This window comes from Tachyglossus aculeatus, chromosome 26, assembly GCF_015852505.1.
Source record: "Tachyglossus aculeatus isolate mTacAcu1 chromosome 26, mTacAcu1.pri, whole genome shotgun sequence".
Lineage (NCBI taxonomy): Eukaryota > Metazoa > Chordata > Mammalia > Monotremata > Tachyglossidae > Tachyglossus > Tachyglossus aculeatus.
In genome coordinates, this window is record NC_052091.1 from 9,230,868 (window position 1) to 9,252,384 (window position 21,517).

A 21,517-nucleotide genomic window follows, 5' to 3' on the forward strand; every position below is an offset into this window, starting at 1 on the left:
TGTCCCCCCACCCAAATCCACAGATGTGGAAACTGAGGCCTAGGCAGGCAGGATGAGAAGCAGCGTGGCTTAGTGGGTAGAGCCCAGGCCTGGGAATGAGAAGGACCTGGCTTCTAATCCTGGCTCTGCCACATGACTGCTGTGTGATCTTGGGCAAGACACTTCACTTCTCTGGGACTCAGTTACCTCATCTGTTAAATGGAGATGAAGACTGTGAGCCCCATGTGGGACAGGGACTGTGTCCAACCTGATTAACTTGTATCTACCCCATTGCTTAGAATAGTGTTTGGCACATTGTAAGTGCTTAACAAGTACTATTATAATTTATTATTATTATGAACTTTGCATCCCTTGGGGGTGAAAACTGCCCATTGTGGTGGGGATGAGCTGGGAGGCAGCTGCAACAGGAGCAAGGATCACTCCATTGGAGTCACACACCCGACCCAGAAGACAAAAATAAATCCAGAACCAAGATGGACTGAGGTCGTTGTGGGTGGGGAACATGTCTACCAGCTCTGTTATGTCGTACTCTTCCAAGCACGTAGTAAAGTGCTCTGCACACAATAAGTACTCAATAAATGTCATTAATTGATGGATGCAGAGGAAGCACAGAGAAAAAAACTAGAGGCTCAGGCTGTGGGGAAGTTCCAATAATCCAGCGGGAATAATGAGGTCTCGGGGGGGAGGGACGGGCCAGGGCTTTTTCCCAGGAAAATTCATTCAATTCATATTTGAATTTGAGCTAAAGTGATTTCTGCTCCAGTTACATAGACCTGTACACTAGACCCCTTTACATCAGCCAAGAACTTGTCCCTTTGTTGCTGAACAACCTGAATTCACTTTCAATCACTAGATTGCTGACATGGACCCAAGCACGCAGAGCTTTTATATAGAACCAGAATGTGTCTGTTTATTGTTATATTGTACTCTCCCACAAGCTTAGTACAGTGCTTTGCACAGAGTAAGCATTCAATAAATACGATTGCATGGATGAATGAATGAACCAAATGGTCAAATCAATTTGAGAAAAATCCATATCCAATCTGGTCATCTAGAGAGACAACTGCATTCCAAACTGGATCCTCCGTGTTATCCAATGTCCATTGGTAGATCCAAATCTGGTTATCTGTTCTCCTGTCCATCTGACTGAAAGGGAGTTTTGAACTTGTCCAGTCTGAATCCAGATCATTTGTGACTGAAATGTAAATGCTATCACTCCAAGGAATTAGAAAATGCTTTGCCCTCACTGCCATATAAATATGGCCTGACGAGTAAACTTTCATTGAAACCTTCTGTGGGCTACAAGAGAAAAGAAGTCTAGAAATTCATTCTTTCAGGTGACATCTTGGAAAATGGAGGCATTTTTTAATATAGTGGAATCCCAAATATTTTAGCTTGGAAAACGGCTCTTGGTTTGGTTGCTTTTCAGTCCTAAAACAACAAAGCTCAGTGGTGATGGTGGTGGTAGTAGTAGTTGTAGCAGCAGCAACAGTAATATTAAAAGTAGCAACAGCAATATTCATTCATTCAATCATATTTATTGAGCACTTACTGTGTGCAGAGCATTGTACTAAGCAGTAGCAGTAGTAGCAGTTGTAATAATAGCGGTAGTAATTGTAGAGGCAGTAGTAGGAGTGATAGTAATAGTAATAATAATAGCAGTAAGAGCAGTAATAGTAGTAGTACTAACATGGGACAAGGATTGTGTCCAAACTGATTTACTTGTAGCCACCCCAGTGCTTAGTACAGTTTCTGGAACATAGTAAGTGCTCAGCAAATACCACAGTTATTATTAGTAATAGTAGTAGTAGCAGCAGCATTAGCAGCAGGCTACTAATAAACAGTATTCTGACCTTGAACCCCAGGTGGGATGGGGACTGTGTCCAACCTAATTCACTCATATCAACCTTAGAACACGGTTTGACATATAGTAAGTGCTTAACAAGTACCATAAGAAGAAAAGAAAGAAAAAGCAGTGGAAGTAACATCAGTGTCGAGCACCTATTGAGTGCAGGGCTGTAACCTAAGCACTTGAGGAAGAACAACAGAAGCAAGAAACATATTTCCTGCCTGCAAGAAGCTTAAACTAAATAGGGAAAATCAAACATTAAAAATGTGGACAGAATGAGTAATCAGCATAAACATTTGAATATACAATTGAACATAGATGTATACCTAAGTGTTGAGTATAGGAAAAATAAATGTGTACGTGCCAGAGGAGGCTGCTGAGTTGATAGGATGGGCTGGTCTTATATGTTAAACCGTTTTGCTGATTTAATTATGAAAAAATAGACCATGTTATCTGGATTTGGAGAGAGAGACAAGTCACTTTGAAATATGGAAAAAAAAGTAGAAAGAAAACTAGAGAAAAACATTTTTAATGGGTTCCTGGCTCTGGGTAAACAGTAACCACATTTTTTTGCCCGTTGGAGGCCTGGTTTTTAATCACTCCACAAGCAGTTTTCATTTCTGTAGTAAAATTGCTTGTGGTTCTGTTTAATTTGTTTCTGCAGGAGCCAGCTTTGGTGAAGATCTCCCAGGAGCTGGCAGACGTCTTAGCACAGCATGCACAGCCAGTCAATGGGAAACGATTCCCTACGTGGGAAAAATTCCTCCGAACATTTCTGAGTCAAGGTAAATAAGGCTGCAAAGGTTCTGTTGAGTTACAATGGCTAGAAGCCATGTTCCCATTTCATCCCAGGGGTCTCGGCGATCTGGAGCAACTTTTGCCACATTTCTTAGGCCTACTTTGGCTTTGTCCATCGCTCCTGTCATGTCGACTTATACAGTTCTAAAATCATCCCTAAATGATCTTCGGTAAATCAAGCCTAACTTCTGAGCACCAAGCAACGAAAGGCAAGGGGCTGGATTTCATCTTGAAAATTCAGTCAAGATCGAGTCCTCTTGATTCATTCGATTGGATTTATTGAACGCTAACTGTGTGCAAAGCACTGCAGCACAGCCGAATGGAAAGCAAACAGGCCTGGGAGTCAGAGGTCCTGGATTCTAATCTTAACTCTGCCACTTGCCTGTTGCTTGACTCTGGACAAGTCACTTCCCTTCTCAGAGTCTCAGTGTCCTCATCTGTAAAATGGGGATTAATTACCTATTCTCACCTCAATCTGTGACCTTTGGGCTCTTGATATTCTCCCCAGCCCTGCAGCCCTTATATACATGTCTTTGAAATATATATTATCAATTATGTATTCATTTTAATGTCGGTCTTCCCCTCTAGACTGTAAGATCATTATGGGCAGGAAACATATCTGCTAATTGTTTCATACTTTCCCAGGTGCGTACAGTGCTCTGCATATAGAAAGCCCTCAATAAATACTATTGATTGATTGATTAATCGTTCTCCCTCCCACTTAGCCTGTGAGCCAGTGTGGGACAGGGACTGTGACTGACCTAATGAACTTGTGTTTACCCCAGCACTTCAAATCATCCCTGGGCCATAATTAGTGCTTAACAAATACCACACTTATTATTATCAACTTTATTAGTGTCCAGCTCATCCCCAGGAAGCCAGATGCAGCCAAAAATCCTCCCAGTTATAGGCCCAGAATTTTAATTCTGAAAAACTGAAGGTGGAGGGAGAGCTCAGTCTGGGATTGGAATGTGGAAGAGAAAAATTAGCAGGGTCCTACATTCTCCCCATCACTGCTCGAAGGGAAGCAAAAACTAATAACCTGAAGCAGTGACAGAAAGACTGACCTCCCTCCAAAATCTTCCCATATCCTCTTATGAGAAGCAGTGTGGCCTAGTGGATAGAGCCTGGGCCTGGGAGTCAGAAGGTCATAGGTTCTAATCTCAGCTCCCGTACTTGTCTGCTGTGTAACCTGGGTCAAGTCACATCCCTTCTCCGGGCCCCAGTTACCTCATCTTTAAATTGAGGATTGAGACTGTGAGCCTCACGAGAGACAGGGACTGTGTCCAACCCGATTCGCTTGTATGCATCCTAGTGCTTAGTACAGTGCCTGGCACGTAGTAGCGCTTAACAAATACCGTAAGTGCGGAGGCTGCTTTCACAATGAGTCCTGCCCTACCAGGTGGCGTGATCGAGGCCTTCCCACCCTCGGACAATGTCACGAACCTGACAGTGGACATGCTGATAGAGCCAACAGGGGAAATCAAGATGGTGTCTTCCGGAGACCAGTTCCACTGTGACGGCCCCTTCCGCTCCTCGGGCACTACCCTGCCTCAGTCGTCAGTGAATCCACAAGTCCTCAGCTCACTCTGCTTAAGCATCGGCAAAGCCTGCAAAGCCAAGGGAGTGCTGGGTTACTTCTCCATTGACCTGGTGACCTTTATCCATCCATTCACAAAGGAGCAGCAGGTGAGTCAGACCACAGCGGGCAGAAAGAATCAATCAGTCAATCAATCAATTGTATTTATTGAGCGCTTACAGTGAGTGAGTACAGTGAGTACAGAGCACAGTAGTACTTTGTGTGTACTAAGTACACACTTAGTACAGTGAGTGCAGAGCACTGTACTAAGCGCTTGAAAGAAAGAAGAAAGAAGAGAAACAGTATGGTGTTATTTATAGAGCACAGGCCTGGGACTCAGGAAGACATGGGTTCTAATCCTGGCTCTGCCAATTGCCTGCTGTGTGACCTTGGACAAGTCACTTCTCTGTGCCTCAGTTACCTCATCTTTAAAATGGAAATTGAGACTGGGAGCCGCATGTGGGACAGGGTCTGTGTCCAACCCGATTTGCTTGTATCCACCCCAGCACTTAGTACAGTGCCTTCCGCATAGTAAGCGCTTAACAAATTCTTCAAATGCCATCGGGTCAATTCCAAGGACACACCCTCTCCAGAACCTCCCATTTCTGACATAAGGTCATTCTGGTATGTGTTTCCATAGAGTTTTCTTAGTAAGGATATGGAAATGTTTTACCATTGCCTTCTTCCACGCAGGTAAAACTTGAGTCTTTGCCATTTGATCAACGTTTCGATCACTTGATCATCCTTTGACTCTTTCCCGTGCCGCTGCTGCCCAGACTTTGTCTGACGCTTCGATTTAGACCTTTCCATTATGGGTAGCCTTATATGGAACAGCTCTAAGCTTCATCAGTGTACACAAACTTTCCTTACACACTAAGGTGTTGATAAGTAGAAGAGCCTTAAGAAATACCACAATTATCATTATTATTATCTACCCCAGCACTTAGTACATTGTCCCGCGCATGGCAAGCACTTAACAAATACCGTTAAAAAAATTGAAACAAAAAAAAATATGTCTTCATTTTCCACTAAGGTGCAGTGGAGAATGTGAAAGGCATTTTATGAGTAAGATTAATTTGTTTTATCTAACTCGTTTTTGTAAATCCCCATGTTTTTTGTGTCAGTAAATCTCAGCGCAAGTACTAGGCATAAATCCACAAAGGGAGGGGGAGTGACATGGCATGACATCTAGAGAGTTTCAGATTCAGTTCCCTCACATGGGAGAATTACCTGTAGCTGCCCAGTTAGTCATTTCAGTCTGCATTTAAAGAGCAGTCTTCAAAGAAGAAATGCATAAATCCCAAACCTGGAAATATTTTATGGTGTCCTGGAAATCAATAAGTCTGAAGTCTCCTCTTAAATGTAAAATCCATCCCTGGGAAGGAGTTAGAATAGTCATTTCTATTCTGGGCATGCCTTCTTGTGGATCTTTGGCTACATCAGTTAACCCTTCCAAGTCTCAGTTTCTGCAGCTGAAAGACCCGGCTGGGATCTTTTTCTTCTTGTATTTTTTCATTGCTCCTCTTTCATTTTGATTCATTCATTCATTCAGTCGTATTTATTGAGTGCTTACTGTGTGCAGAGCACTGTACTAAGTGCTTGGGAAGTACAAGTTTGCAACATATAGAGACGGTCCCTACCCAACAGCAGGCTCACAGTCTAGAAGGGGGAGACAGACAACAAAACAAAACATATAAAATAAATAGAATAAACATGTACAAGTAAAATAAATAGAGTAATAAATACGCACAAACATATATACATATATACAGGTGCTGTGGTGAGGGGAAGGAGGTAAGGCGGGAGGGATGGGGAGGGGGAGGAGGGGGAGAGGAAGGAGGTGGCTCAGTCTGGGAAGGCCTACTGGAGGAGGTGAGCCCTCAGTAGGGTTTTGAAGGGAGGAAGAGAGCTAGCTTGGTGGAAATGCGGAGGGAGGGCATTCCAGGCCAGGGGAATGACGTGGGCCAGGGGTCGACGGTGGGACGGGCGAGAACGAGGCACAGTGAGGAGATTAGTGGCAGGGGAGCGGAGGGCGCGGGCTGGGCTGTAGAAGGAGAGAAGGGAGGTGAGGTAGGAGGGGGTGAGGTGATGGAGAGCCTTGAAGCCGAGGGTGAGGAGTTTTTGCCTGATTCCTCTAGAAGAAAAAGTTCTCAAGACTGTCTCCCCCATTGAGTAAAAGCTCCTTGTGGGCAGAGAAAATGTTACTTTGTTTAGAGAAGCAGCATAGAATAGTGGATAGCACATGGGCCTGGGAGTCAGAAGGTCATGGGTTGTGATCCCAGCTCAGTCACTTGTCTGCTTTATGACCTTGGGCAGGTTGCCTCACTTCTCTGGGCCTCACTTCTTATCTGTAAAATGGTAATTAAAGCTGTGAGTCCAGTGTGGGAGTGGACTGTGTCTAACTGGATTACCTTAGCCTTAGGCCAGTGCCTTGCACATAGTGAGCACTTAACAAATACCATTTTAAAAAAGAATAAGGAATAACTGGTATTTCTTTTTATGGTATTCGCTAAGCACTTACTATATACAAAGCGCTGTTCTAAATGCGGAAGTAGTTACAAGGTTACCAGGTTGGACAGTCCCTGTCCCACTTGGGGCTCATGGTTTAGGCATAAAAAAATTAAGTGACTTGCCCAAGGTCACTCAGAAGACAGTGGCAGAGTCGGGATTAGAACCGAGGTCCTCTGACTCCCAGGCCTGTGTTCTTTCCACTAGGCCATGCTGCTGATCTAGCAAAGCAATTTGCAGCCAAAACAATAAATGAACAGCAGCAGCAAGAGCAGAAGCATGTTATTCTTGCCAGAGTTGAAGTACAGGAAGGATAGTTTTCAGGTTCTTGAGTAATAGTACTATGTGTTAAGTGCTTACTATGTGCCAACCACTGTACTAAGGGCTGGAACAATAATAATTATTATTATTAATATGGTACTTCTTAAGTGCTTACAATGTGTCAAGCATTATTCTAAGCCCTGGGGTGGATACAAGCAAATAAAGTTGGACATAGTCCCTGTCCCATGTGGGGTTCACACCCTTAATCCCCATTTTACAGATGAGGTAACTGAGGCCCAAAGAAATGAAGTGACTTCCCCAAGGTCACACGATAAACAGATCAAACAGAGTCCCACGTGGACTTCTCTGGCCTCAGTTCCCTCAGTAAATACTGTTCATTGATTGAGCCCTGAAGCAGATACAAGATAACCAGATCATACATGGTTCCTATCCTATTTGGGGCTTACAACAGAAGCGGTAGGGAGAACAGTGTGTTATCCCCATTTTTTTAATGTGGAAACAGAAGCATAGGTAGGTTAAGTGACTTGTCCAAGGTCAATCTTTGCCTTGTAGCAACAGCATTTTAGGACATTGTTCTTCTTCAGAGCTCGGAGGGGTTCTCAACATCTCATCTGTACTGTGACCGAAGAGGTAACTGTACTTGAGAGTTTTCATATCACAGATTGGAAAAACAGGTATGCTGAAGTGTAATAATAGAGTGTCCAGTCAGAAGATTTACTCAAACACTTTCTGTGTGCAGAGCACTGTGCTAAGTACGACAGAGTTGTTGGGCATGTCCCCCATCCACAGTGAGTTCACAGTTTAGCAGGTGAGTTGTACTCACCCAAGCGCTTAGTACAGTGCTTTGCACACAGCGCTCAATAAATACGATTGATAAATGAATGGATGGCATTAATGTACAACAATAAATTAGATATATGTTCATAAGTGCTGTGGGGCTGAGGGAGGAAGGGAGCATAAAGAGAGTAAACAGGGTGATGCAAAAGGGAATGGGAGAAGAGGAAAAGAGGGCTTAGTCAGGGAAGGCCTCTTGGAGGAGATGTATCTTCAATAAGGCTTTGAAGGTGGGAAAAGCAGTTGTCTGTCCAGGCCATAGGCAGAATGTGGGCGAGAGGTTGGCAGTGAGACAGACAAGATCAAGGTACAGTGAGGTTAGTAGTAGAGGAGTGACAGGTGCAGGCTGGGTTGTAAAAGGAGAGCAGTGAGGTGAGGTAGGAGGGGGCAATATGATTGAGGGCTTTAAGTGCTTAATAAATACCATAGTAATAATAATTATTATTATTTAAAGCCGTTGGCAGGGAGTTTCTCTTTGATGTGGAGGTGGATGGGCAACCACTAGAGGTTCTCGAGAAGTAGGGAGACATGAACTGAACTTTCTTGTAGAAAAATGATCCAGGCAGCAGAGCGAAGCATGGACGGAACTGGGGAGAGATGGAAGTCAGGGAGGTCAGCAAGGTGGCCGTTACAGTAATCAATGCGGGATAGGACAAGTGATTAGTCCAAGAGGCCTTCCCAGACTAAACCTCACTTTTCCTTATCTCCCACTCCCTTCTGTGTTGCCCTGACATGCTCCCTTTGCTCTTCCCCCCTCCTGGCTCCACAGCATTTATGTGCATATCTGTCATTTTATTTCTATGTATAAATGTCTGTCTCCCTCCAGCCCCCCCCCACCCCCACCCCGCTCTAGACTGTAAGCTCATTGTGGGCAAGGAATGTCACCGTTTATCATTGTCGTACTTTCCTAAGCACTTAACACAGGGTTTTGCACACAGTAAGTGCTCAATAAATACAATTGTATGAATGAGGAGATTAACATCGGAGCAGTTTGGAGGGGAAAGGGCAGATTTTAGCGATTTTGTGAAGGTTAAACCGACAGGATTTAGTGGGAGATTTAATATGCAGGTTGAATGAGATAGATGAGTCAAGGATAACCGAGGATACAGGCGAGAAGGGAAGGATGGTGGTGCTGTTTACAGTGATGGGAAAATCATGGGGATGACAGGGTTTGGGTGGGAATTTACTGATGGTGAGGGCCACCCAGATGGGTGATCGATAAGGCCCTCAACCTCTCCACCTATTTATCTTGTCCTTTGGCCCATAGCCTCCATTTCTAATATGCACAGGACAGTGAACCAAGGAGCTATAAGGGATTTAGCCATATTACCTTTAAGAAAGTTGGGGGTGTGTGTGTGGATATACCATAAAAAGGTTAACAGCCTACTTTTAAATTACAATTAAATGGGCCTTGGGTGTTAACAAAATTGCCTATTGTTCAGGGTTTTTAAATGCAACAATAGGCCCATTGTTGTTAATCACAAGCTAATGCCTAATGGAGGGAAAATAGACCCCAAAGGGTTTTGAAACATTAAGATAAAAGACATCCCTTTTAAAATGGCTGCACCTCTGTGTCAGTTGAAGGGAAGCAGCATGGCCTAGTTGAAAGAGCACGGGCCTGGGAGTGGGACTTGGGTTCTAATCCCAGCTCTGCAGCTTGCCTGCTGTATGACTGTGTGCAAGGCACTTCACTTCTCTGATTGAGGGGGAGACAGAATTCAGGTCCAAAGGATGCACAGTATACACACACAGAGATACAAAAGATACATACGCATACACACACAGTACTACATATAAATATCTGGAAATTATGTGGCAATCTCTCCAGGGCTTTCAAAAGATCAGACCCAAATTTTGAGAATAATTTAAACAATAAATGGAGGAATTACTCCTAGGAGCTCAAAACTTTAAAGGGCTGGAATCCCCATATACATTAGAGAGTTTTTTATTTTTTCAGAATTAGGACATGCATCCTGAGCCCCCGAGTTGAGCAAATGAGGGGCAGTCTCAGTGAGTGAAGTAGTGTGGCCTAATGGATAGAGACCGGGCCTGGGAGTCAGAAGGTCATGGGTTTGCTACTTGTCTGCTGTGTGACTTGGGCAAGTCACTTCACTTCTCTGGGCCTCAGTTCCCTCATCTGCAAAATGGGGTTTCAATAGCAGTTCTCCTGTCTACTTAGACCGTGAGCCCCCTGTGGCCCCTGATGATCTCATATCTACCCTGGTGCTTAGTGCAGTTCTCCTGTCAGACTGTGAGCCCCCTGTGGCCCCTGGTGATCTCGTATCTACCCTGGTGCTTAGTACAGTACTTGGCACATAGTAAATACTTTACAAATACCACAATTATTATTATAATCATTACTGTTATCATTATTAGATAATGCATTCCCATATGAATTTTTCAGAAAAATAATATAATAACTGGTTCTGCAGGAGAGCAGACTTAATAATAGGTTGAAAAGAAGTCTCAGAATTTTCCTGTGTCCTTACTGGCCCTAATGTACATCCTACTTCTTAGCCAGCAATTTGCTACTAGAACTCTTTGTTGTAATACAGAGCCCAAGGACCCAGTGCTTAACAAATACCACAGTTATTAGTACTTATTCCCTCAAGAGGTTTCGAGAAGCCTTTTTAGCTCTAATGTATAGACACTTTTTCAGAATGATATTTGAAAACACAAAGGAACTATGTCAGAACGGTGATAAAGGAGTGACACACTGACAAGAACCAGGGAAAGTGAAATCATCATCATCATCATCAATCGTATTTATTGAGCGCTTACTATGTGCAGAGCACTGTACTAAGCGCTTGGGAAGTACAAATTGGCAATATATAGAGACAGTCCCTACACAACAGTGGGCTCACAGTCTAAAAATGAAATGAAATGAAAGCTTCCTGCTCCCGGTAATAAACCCGAGATTTCTAGCTTGTTCTCCTCTCTTTCTCTCTCAGTAGCATAACTTGGAATTTGTTATTTTGCCTGGTCCTTCTCGTTGAAAATTTTTTCAACTCAAGTATATAGACAATTGCTGACACCATCTGTCCGATTATGAAAGAGAGCAAGAGGTTATATAAAAGATTGCAGTCCTGGAGGATTGGATGAAATGGTATTATATGACATTTTCAAAATACTAATGCTAATTTCCCACTAGCCACCTGATTTAATGGATGAAAGGCAACCCCAGGTTTGCAAAACCAAAGAGGGTGAAGAGGTATCCTTTAAAAGTTGTGGGGCGGTTTGCTTTTTGAGAAAATATTGAGTAATCTATTGCTTTTTCAGGAAAACAAAAACTTAAACATGTCATTGAACATCTGTTACTAGTATAGTCTAACAGAGCATTTAAAATACTTTAAACCCCCTGAAAACCTTTATAAAGTTACATGAATCTTTTGCATAAATAGAATGGTTTAAACCATGTGAAAATTCTCTTAAACGTGTATTTCACTTGTCTAAGCATGGTATAAAATGTTTCTGGTTTTAATTTCCAGCTCATTTCCAAAGAAAGAAAAGATGCTCATCTCTGAAGAAGTTTAGTTTCCATGTTCAGTCCATTACTGGCATGTCTCCACAGAATCCTAGCAAGTAGAATTAATGAAATTAATCTTAGCTTGTGAAGTGGGGGTGACGTGAGATGCTAGGGGTTGGGGGAATGAGTGGCTTTTAGGTTTTTATATTTCTTTTAAAGCAGCCTAGCCTAAGGGAAAGAGCACGGACCTGGGAGTCAGAGGACCTGAGTTCTAATCCAAGCCCTGCCAAATGCTTCTTGCTTTGTGACCTTGGGTATGTCACTTAACTTCTCTGTGCCTCAGTTCTCCTGTTATTCCTCCTACTGAGACTGTGAGCCCCATGTAGAACAGGGATGGGGTCGGGCCTGGGAGTCAGAAGGACCTGAGTTCTAATTCTGGCTCTGCCACCTACCCACTGTGTGATCTTGGATAAATTGCTTAACTTCTCTCTGCCTCAGTTACCGAGTCTGTAAAATGGGGATTAAGATTGTGAGCCCCCCGTGGGGCAGGGACTGTGTCCAACCTGATTAGCTTGTATCTATCTCAGTGCTCAGTACAGTGCCTGGCACATAATGAGCACTTAACAAATACCATAAAAAAGGGACTGTATCCAACCTAATTAACTTGTATCTACCCTAGTGCTTAGAACAGTGTTTGACACATAGTAAGTGCTTAAAAAAATGCCATAAGGGAAAAAAAAAGTTGGGAAAAGTCCAGGCAACTGGAAAATGTTCAAATAAGACATTGAATCATTTAAAGTGCCATGAAAACTCCCTCAAAATCAGCTCTGACAACCCTGAAGCAGGAACAACAGATCTTCTTGCTCCAGTCTTCCCTCCCACCTGGAACTCTACCCGGCTTCCCATCCTGCAGAGCATCGCTCCCCACATCTTCAAAGCCCTACTGAAATAATGATCAGTCAATCGTATACAGAATCAATTAATTAGAAGCAGCGTGGCCTAGCAGAAAGAGTCTGAGGACCTGGGTTCTAATACCACTGTGCCAATTGCTTGCAGGGTGACCTTGGATAAGTTACTTCACTTCTCGGGGCCTCAGTTTCCTCAAATGTAAAATGGGGATTAAATACCTGTTCTCCCTCCTACTTAGACTGTGAGCCTCACGTGGGACAGGGACTGTGTCCAACCTAACTTGTACCAAACCCAGCACTTAGAACAGCGCTGGACACATAAGAAGCACTTAACAAGTACCATTAAAAAATGGTATCTATTGAGTGTCATTGTATGCGTGGCACTCTATTAAGCACTTGGGAGAGTCCAATATAACAGAGTTGGTAGACACATTTCTTGCCCACAATCAATCAATTTTATCTTTTGAGTGCATACTCTGTGCAGAGCACTCTACTAAGCACTTAGGAGAATACAGTGTAACATGTTCCTTGCCCACAAGGAACTTACAGTCTAGAGGGGAAGACAAACATGAAATTACAGCTATACATATAACTCTCCAGGAAGCTTTCCCTGGAGAAGCTATCAGACCTGGTAGTCTATATCTACCACAGTGCTTAGCACACTGACATAACAACTGTTATTACTGCTATTTTGTGAGGTAAAATCCATAGGGCATTTTATCTTCCCAACTGTGCCAACCAAAATTTTGATTAGGACTTCTGTGAATCAGGCTTTTTAACAATCAGCCCTTTTCTATCCAGTTTTAAGAGAACAAGGCTTTAGAGTCATATTTTGTATTGAGGTGCAACACTGCAAGCTTGTTGTGGGCAGGGAATGTGTCTGTTGATTGTTGTATTGTCCTCTCCCAAGTGCTTAGGACAGTGCTTTGCCCACAGTAAGCACTTACTGAATATGATTGACTGATTGACAAATGGAATTAGCCTGTGAGGCAGCTGTTGGCCCTGCCCTTTGCCCAGGCAGAGAGTTGACCCCATATGTACTAAACAATTCCTTCAAAATATCAGCTTCATCCTATGCAGTTTGCCCAAATATGAATTTTTTTAGGAAAATTCCCTTTGAAAATAATTCCTGGCCCATCCCCCTTTATGATACCATGTGAACTGATTGAAAAATTACCAGTAAACTAATAATTATACTAATTGTGGTATTTGTTAAGCACTTACTGTGTGCCAGGCACTATACTAAGCGCTGGGGTCGATATGAGCAAATCGAGTTGGACACAGTTCCTGCCCCATGTGGGGCTCCCAGTCTCGATCCCCATTTTACAGATGAGGTAACTGAGGAAAAGAGAAATGAAATGATTTGCCCAAGGTCATGCAGCAGACAAGTGGCAGAGCCAGGATTAGAACCCACTACTACTTATAGGCCTGGAATTTAGTTAAAGCCCAGCAATAAACCCACTGACCTTGTAAACTTCAGTCCTTTCCCAAGCACTTACTACAGTGAATTGCACTCAGTAGATGCTCAATCAATGGTATTTACTGAGCACTTGCTGTGTGCAGAGCACTGTACTAGGCGCTTGGGAGAGTACAAGCCAACAGAGTTGTTGGACATGTTCCCTGCCCACAGTGAGTTTAAAGTCTACAGGCAATGAATACCATCAGTACTTCCTCATGGCCAACATCAATAAAGAAGATGTTACATATCTTTATGTTGTTGAGTAGATTAATTTATTTCCTAAGGTGATAGTACACCTTCAATATTTTTAACATCCATCAAAACCCGATCATACCCTACAAATGCGCATGTGTTCTCTTCCTGCTCATTCATTCTGCTCATTCAGCAGTGACTCACCAGAGCGAAAATACTGCTCCTTTTCTTCTTTCATAAATATTTCTGCAATTAACTGAGAGACTTCCAAACACAAATCTGGCAGGACTAACAATCCAGTGATCGAGTTAGCTTGTCTGATGAACAGTGTTTGTTTTTCCACATTTACATTCTCCTGTCTCTTGCTTGCGTTCTCTTGGGCCAAAGGACTTCTTCCTTTGCTGGTTCAAGTGAAGGTATACATGGTTACTTCTGGAGTGTGAGGGTTACCTTCTTGAAGAACCCCATGCTAAGGAAAACCTATGTTGTAGCATTCCCCCGTGACTGATGCTACTCCCGTGGGCCCACCTAGGGTGACTCCTGCTGGTCTTCATGGATACCACTCCCCCCAATCCAGCCTCCTATCTCTCCGTACTCCAGTCCATACCTTACTCTGCTGCCTGGATCTTCCTGGATCACCTTTCTACAAAAATGTTCAGTCCATGTTTCCCCACTCCTTGAGAACCTCCAGTGGTTGCCCATCCACCTCCGCATCAAACAGAAGCTCCTTATCATCAGCTTTAAAGCACTCAATCACCCTGCCCTCTCCTACCTCGCCTCCCTGCTCTCTTACTACAACCCAGCCCGCACACTTCACTCCTGTAATGCCAACTTCAATCTTGTCTATCTGCTGCCAGCTACTAGCCCACGTCCTGCCTCTGCCTCCCCCTTCATATCTAACAGACAGTTCCCCTCCCCACCCCAAAGCCTTATTAAGGTCCATCTTCTCCAAGAGGCCTTCCCTGACTAAGCCCTCCTTTCCTCTTCTCCCACTCCCTTCTGTGTCATCCTGACTTGCTCCTTTTATTCATCCCCCCTCCCAGCCCCACAGTACTTATGTACATATCTGTAATTTTATTTATTTATATTAATGTCTGTCTCCCCCTCTAGATGGTAAGCTCGCTGTGGGAAGGGAGTGTGTCTGTTATATTGTTCTATTGTACTCTTCCAAGAACTTAGTACAGTGCTCTGCATATAGTTAGCACTCAATAAATATGACTGACTGGCTGATTATTATGGTGGTACTTGTTAAATGCAAACTATGTGCCAAGCAATGTTCCAAGCGCTGAGATAGAGACAAGTTAATCGAATCGAGCCCATTCCCCATTTCATCAACAGCCCAAACCATGAGCTTCCATCCCTCATCCACAAGGCAGTCGCAGGTTTAGGTGCTTTAACTTACCCCCTCCACCATGTATCGAGCCACATTCTTGTTTTATGGTGTTTGTTAAGTGCTTACTATGTGCCAGGCACTGTACTAAACCGTGGGGTAGATACAAGCGCTTAATACAGTGCCCTGCACACAGTAAACGCACAATAAATACATTTGAATGAATACGAGCTAATCAGGTTGGACACAGTCCCTGTCCCACTTCGGGCTCACAATCTTAATCTCCATTTTACAGATAGGGAATGAAGGCACAGAGGAATGAAGTGACTCGCCCAAGGTCAAACAGTAGAACAGTCAGGATTAGGATCAGGATTAGGACCCAGGTCCTTCTGACTCCCAGACCCAGGCTCTATCCACTAAGCCACACTGCCTACCAAGAAAACTGGGTGTGTTACCTGAACCATGAGGCGCAGGCTGTTATGTTGTTGTATTGGACTCTCCCAAGCACACAGTACAGTGCTCTGCACACGGTAAGTGCTCAGTAAATACAGTTGAATGATGGCTGACCGCCTAAGTGTAAGCATTAAGGAATCAAGTCCTTAGAGGTCCGAGACCAAGTTTGGAGTCTCTGAATGGCAGACTGTTGCTCCCAGCAAGCTCTTTTGTTCCCCTTCTCAAGGTGGAACCAAGGAGGTGCTACTTACCCATCTGTCTGGAGTGTTAGGAGGATTAATTAGTTAATGTTCGAAAGGCACTCTGAAGCCAAAAAGCCTTAAATAGGTGTTGGCATTGCCATGTTTCCAAGTTTCCTAGTAATAGCGAAAACTTTTTTAAAGGGCCGATTTGACAGTGTTATTTGCTTTTGGATATTTGATAATGTTTAGAAGCTGAGATCAAAAGGAAATCATTCGACTCTTTTTCTGTTTTTGAAATGAGAGGGCAAAATAAAAACTAAGATTTTTACAGACAAGATAGCTTCTCATGCTTAGATGGCAAAGCCTTCTCAGCAGGGAAGGGTGGGTGGTTTTTCGTCGTCTTCGGTTGTCTAAGTGTTCTTTGAGGAAAAATAGTCTCCAATAGAAAAAAAAATATGAGGAAGATATTGAAAGGAGCAAACATTTCCCAGTGGAATAAGACTCTAGAATTTCTGCTTACATTAATGTGACATATACGATACCAAAGTGACTACTGACTGACTCACAGAAAACAAAAATCAATGGTACGGTAATGAAAACAACGCTGTTTTAAAAATGCATTTATTTGATAGTGGAAACATCAAGGAAAGCTCCCACAGACAAACTGATATATGTCCAGGAATCATTTGACATGACTTGCAGTGAACTCCCTTAAATTCAGAGCCCATAGAAGTAAATATGTGTTTGAAGAACACCAAGTAACACCAAGGACCCAATGAAATGACATTTCATTCATTCAATTCATTCAATCATATTGCAGTGTGTCTTAGTGGAAAGAGCCCAGACTTGGAAGTCAGAGGTCATGGGTTCTAATCCCGGCACTGCCGTTTATCAGCTGTGTGACTTTGGGCAAGTCACTTAACTTCTCTGTGCCTGAGTTACCTCATCTGTAAAATAGGGATTAAGACTGTGAGCCCCATGTGGGACAACCTGATTATCTTGTATCAACCCCAGTGCTTAGAGCAGTGCTTTGCACATAGTAAGTGCTTAACAAATACCATCATTATTATTATTATTATCATTATTACTTTGGGTAGAGCACTGTATTAAGTGCTTGGGAGAGTACAATAGAATAATAAACAGACACAGTCCCTGCCCACAAGAAGCTTACAATCTAGAGGGGGAGGCAGACATTAATATAAATACATGTAAGCAGTGTGGCCTAGTGGAAAAAACATGGGCCTAGGAGTCAGAGGACCTGGGTTCTAAATCCTGGCTCCACCCATGATGTGGGACAGTGGGCAAGTCACTTAATGTCTCTGTGCCTCAGTTCCCTCCTCTATAAAATGGGGATTGAGAGCGTGGGCTCCTTGTGCAACTTGAACTGTGAACCTGATTATCTTATATCAACCCCATTGCCTAGTACCATGCCTGGCACATAGTAAGCTCTTAACAAATACCACACACACACACAAAAATCTTTCCTATTCTAAGAGGTAGTCTTTACAATTATGGTAGTTTAGAGATCTCACCTGATGTTTCTATTTCCCCTTTCATCTCTTGAGAGTGAGAATTGATGACAGACAATATATGAAGGAATCCCTAAATTAAACGCCCCCCTCTGGGGTGGGGTGTAGCATCTTCTGAGGGCAACGGCAACCACAAACCATAACGATTTAGGACAGAAGTGAAGAATACCTATCCAAGTGAAACTACAGGGTAATTTTCAGTAGACAGTTCCTCAATTGGAATCCTCCCAGGGGCTTAGAGCGAACGCCCGAACTCTTTTGAAAAATGCCATGGGATCCTTATTGATCACAAGTAAGTAGGAACTCGGTTTTATGTCTAAACCAAAGGACAATAACTCTCTGTGCTTCTCTAGCCCCTTTCATTACAGAACCTCAAAGTGCTTTACAGACGAGTAATGGGGAATATGAGGCAGAAAGTTGTTAAGTGACATAGCTGAGGTCCCATGGTAAATCATCGCCCTTCCTGACTTTCCAGGCATCTGATGTAACCAGCCGACCATGAGACTTCCAGATGGCATCTTCAGCAGCATGGGAACCTCTAAAATCCTTCTTAGCTGCAGAGGGAATAAGGCCCCTTGCAGAATATTTTTTTAATGGTATATGTTAATAATAATGACAATAATAATGATAATGATAATTATGGTACCTGTTTAGTTCTTACTGTGTTTCCAGACACCGTTCTAAGCACTGGGGTAGAGGCAAGCTAAACAATTTGAGTGCAGTCCATGTCCCACATGGGGCTCACAGTCTTCATTCCCATTATACAGATGAGGTGACTGAAGCATAGAAAAGTGAAGTGACTTGCCCAAGGTCACACAGCAAACAAATAGTGAATCAGAGATTAGAACCCAGATTCTTCTGACTTTCTGAATCTCTCTCAAAGTGTGGCAAAGGCCAAGGCAGCCAGGAAAAAACCATAAGTTTCCGACATCGGGGCTCCCATATCAACTATTGGGGCAGCACAAAGTGATCCTCTATGACGGCTGCTACATAGAAATGTTTTCTTCTATTTTTGAAAATCTACATGAAAGCCCCTCGCAGATCATCTGTGGCATCGTTAAAAAAGAACAATTCTGAACTAAGCAAATCATTTACCAGTCCTGACATTTACAGCATTAAAATTAAAGCTTGAGAATAACCATATTACAATATGGAATTACTCTATCGAATTGCTATAGAAGAACTATATAGCATCACTAGACCTGGAAGCCTGTAATAGGCTTATAAAAATGGGGTTTACGTCTTTGTTATAGTTCCATGTTTAATGTCAAAATAAGAATGTAGCCTTCCAAAGTATGCATTAGGGGGCCAATGGGAAGATATGTTTGTACAGAGTCCGGATGATGCTATGCCTCTCAGAGTAGATACTGTGTTTGAAAGAAGACCCTGTGTCTTAGACCAGGGCAGCTGGGAGCAAAGTGGAAGAAGAGGAGGGAAGACCAGCAATAGGAAAGATAAGGAACAATCCATCAATGAATTTTTTTGAGTGCCTGCTATGTTCAGAGCACTGTACTGAGTGCTTGGGAGAGTGCAATGCAACAGAATTAGCAAACATGTTCCCTGCCCATAAGGAACTGACAGTCTAGAGGGACACAAATTTTAGAATCTTATTTTCTTCCATTTCTTTACCCTAAAAGTATTCTTAAACAGGCAGCTGTTGAGACCAGGTAAACATCTCTTTTTTTGCCCTTAATTCATTCATTCATTCAATCATATTTATTGAGCACTTACTTTGTGCAGAGTGCTTGGAAAGTACAATTTGGCAACAAATAGAAACAATCCCTACCCAACAACAGACTCACAGTCTAGAAGAGGGGAGACAGATCACAAAACCAAACAAGTACACAGGCATCAATAGGATCAATGTAATAAATAGAATTATAGATATATACACATTGTTAATAAAATGAATAGAATAATAAATATGTACATATATATACAAGTGCTGTGGGATGAGGGGGTAGAGCAGAGGGAGAGAGTAGGGGCGATGGGGAAGGGAGGAGGAACTGTCAGGACAGTAAGGTGCAGTCTCTGCGGGTGCATTTGCAAACAGAAATGAGAAGCAGCATGGCCTAGTGGAAAGAGCACGGGATTAAGAGTGAGAGGACCTGGATTCTAATCCCATCCCTACCACTGACCTGCTGTGTGACCTTGGGCAAGTCACTTAACTTCTCTGGGCCTCAGTTCCCTCATCTGTAAATGGTGATTCAATACCTGTTGTCCCTCTTACTCACAAGGTGAGCCTCATGTTCTTGTATCTACCCTAGCACTTAGTGCAGTATTTGGCACATAGTGCCTAACAAATACCACAGTTGTTCTTATTAAATGAGGGTTTCACACAGGCCTTTCTGGTTCGAAATACAGCACTGTATATAATTTTAAAATTGTCTGGGAATTTCATATTTATCATCACCATTATCATCTGAAATTCAATGAGAATCAACAGAGGACCAGGAGCCGAACTAGAGGGTATGCAATAAAGTGTTTTCCTTAAGAAGAAGTAGGTTCCAAAGGATTTCTCAAGAGTTCTTTTGTATTGGTTAAATAATGAAAAATTATGGTTTTCTAAAGTGCTCACTATGGGTCAGCACTGTTCTAGGTGCTGAGGTAGAAGCAAGATGTTCCGAGCGCTTAGGACAGTGTTCTGCACACAGTAAGTGCTCAATAAATATGATTGAATGAATGAATGAAGTTAATCAGGTGGGGCACAGTCCCTGCTCCACATGGAGCTCACAGTCAAAGTAGGGGGAAAGATTATTATTGTTATTATTATCTGCCTATTTAGAGTTTAAAAACTATTTAGGATTATCTTGCCTGCTACCACTAGATGGCAATCTAATAAGACGCTGAAAGCGACGACTGTCAAAATGTTCGATTCTATTGTGAATTTTAAAAGTAACGCGCATAACTCTTTAGGAAAGCTAAGTAAATACTTGAATAATTGGCATTTCACTGTGTAATAAATACACCCATTTATTTAAATGTAGCAAGTTCGTGGGTACAATAACATCAAAGTCAATACTACATGCGGATAGAATCATCGGACTGGGGAAAGAAAATCTGTATTGGAATTCAACTGTTGAACTTATGTTTTCTTTCTAGCCTAGGTTTTAAAGTTTACTATTTATTGCAATCGTAAGAAATGGTATTATGATTGAGGCTTCTGTGGTTCCCTAGAGGTACTGCTGACTATGGGTAACTTTCTAACTATCAATCAGTCAATGGTACTTATTGAGCATTTTCTGTGTGCTCTATACTGAGCACTTGGCAGAGTATAATACAACAGAGTTGGTAGACACGTTCCCTGCCTACAGTAATATTCAGAAATGCCTCAGGTATTTTTCCTTACAGAATTCCACCTAGTATCCATCAAAGTTAATTCCTTAGAAATTCCAGAATAGTCAGGAAAAAATTCAGGCCTCAATCTTAGCAAAGCCTATCAGAACTTCAGGATGCCAATTCTGTCACCCAGAGGGGTTGTTTTCAGACTGAATTTTAGATTAATCAGTCATTTTATTTATTTTACTGAATGCAAAGCGCTGTAATACGTTCTTGGAAGAGGAACCAAACACATTCCTTTTATTATTATTTTTTGTGGTATTTCTTGAATGCTTACTATGTGCCAGGCATGTACTAAACTTTGGGGTATATACAAAGTTGTCATGTTGGGCACAGTCCCTGTCCCGCACGGGGCTCACAGTTTTAGTCCTCATTTGACAGATGAGGTAACTGAGACCCAGAGAAGTGAAGTGACTTACTCAAGGTCACATATCAGACAACTGACAGAGCGTGGTTTTGAACTCAGTTCCTTTTGACTCCCAGACCCAGGCTTTCTCCACTACGCCAAACTGCTTCACTGCCCTCAAGAAGCTTACAGATTAGGTCTGAAGCATGATTCCAGCTCCATAAACTTAGCCATGTCCTTCTGCTTCAAAGCAACATTACAGGCACTAATTATCACCTGGTGTTGTGTTTATTGAACACTTACAGAATGCAGAGCCTGATATGAGTTTCTGAAAAAACACTTCAAAAAAAAGGAAGCAGTGTGCCTAGTGGAAAGAGCCTAGGCCTGAGAGCCAGAAGACCTGGGTTCTAATCCCAGCTCTGCCATGTGTCTGCTGGGTGACCTTGGGCAGGTCATTTCACTT

General features: G+C 42.7%; 1 protein-coding gene across 6 annotated transcripts in view; it reads left to right on the plus strand.

The window, feature by feature from the left end:
* The window catches only part of IQCH (IQ motif containing H), a 164,092-nt gene that overhangs the window by 116,748 nt on the left and 25,827 nt on the right, over window positions 1–21,517 (plus strand). For all 6 annotated transcript variants that reach the window (XR_005456323.1, XR_005456324.1, XM_038766817.1 and 3 more), the window contains 2 exons: window positions 2,514–2,634; window positions 4,050–4,336. Coding sequence is in view for 4 of the 6 variants with exons in the window: in XM_038766817.1 (XP_038622745.1) it covers window positions 2,514–2,634; window positions 4,050–4,336 (408 nt within the window). In the remaining 2 variants the exon portion in view is untranslated. The remainder of the gene's footprint in view (window positions 1–2,513; window positions 2,635–4,049; window positions 4,337–21,517) is intronic.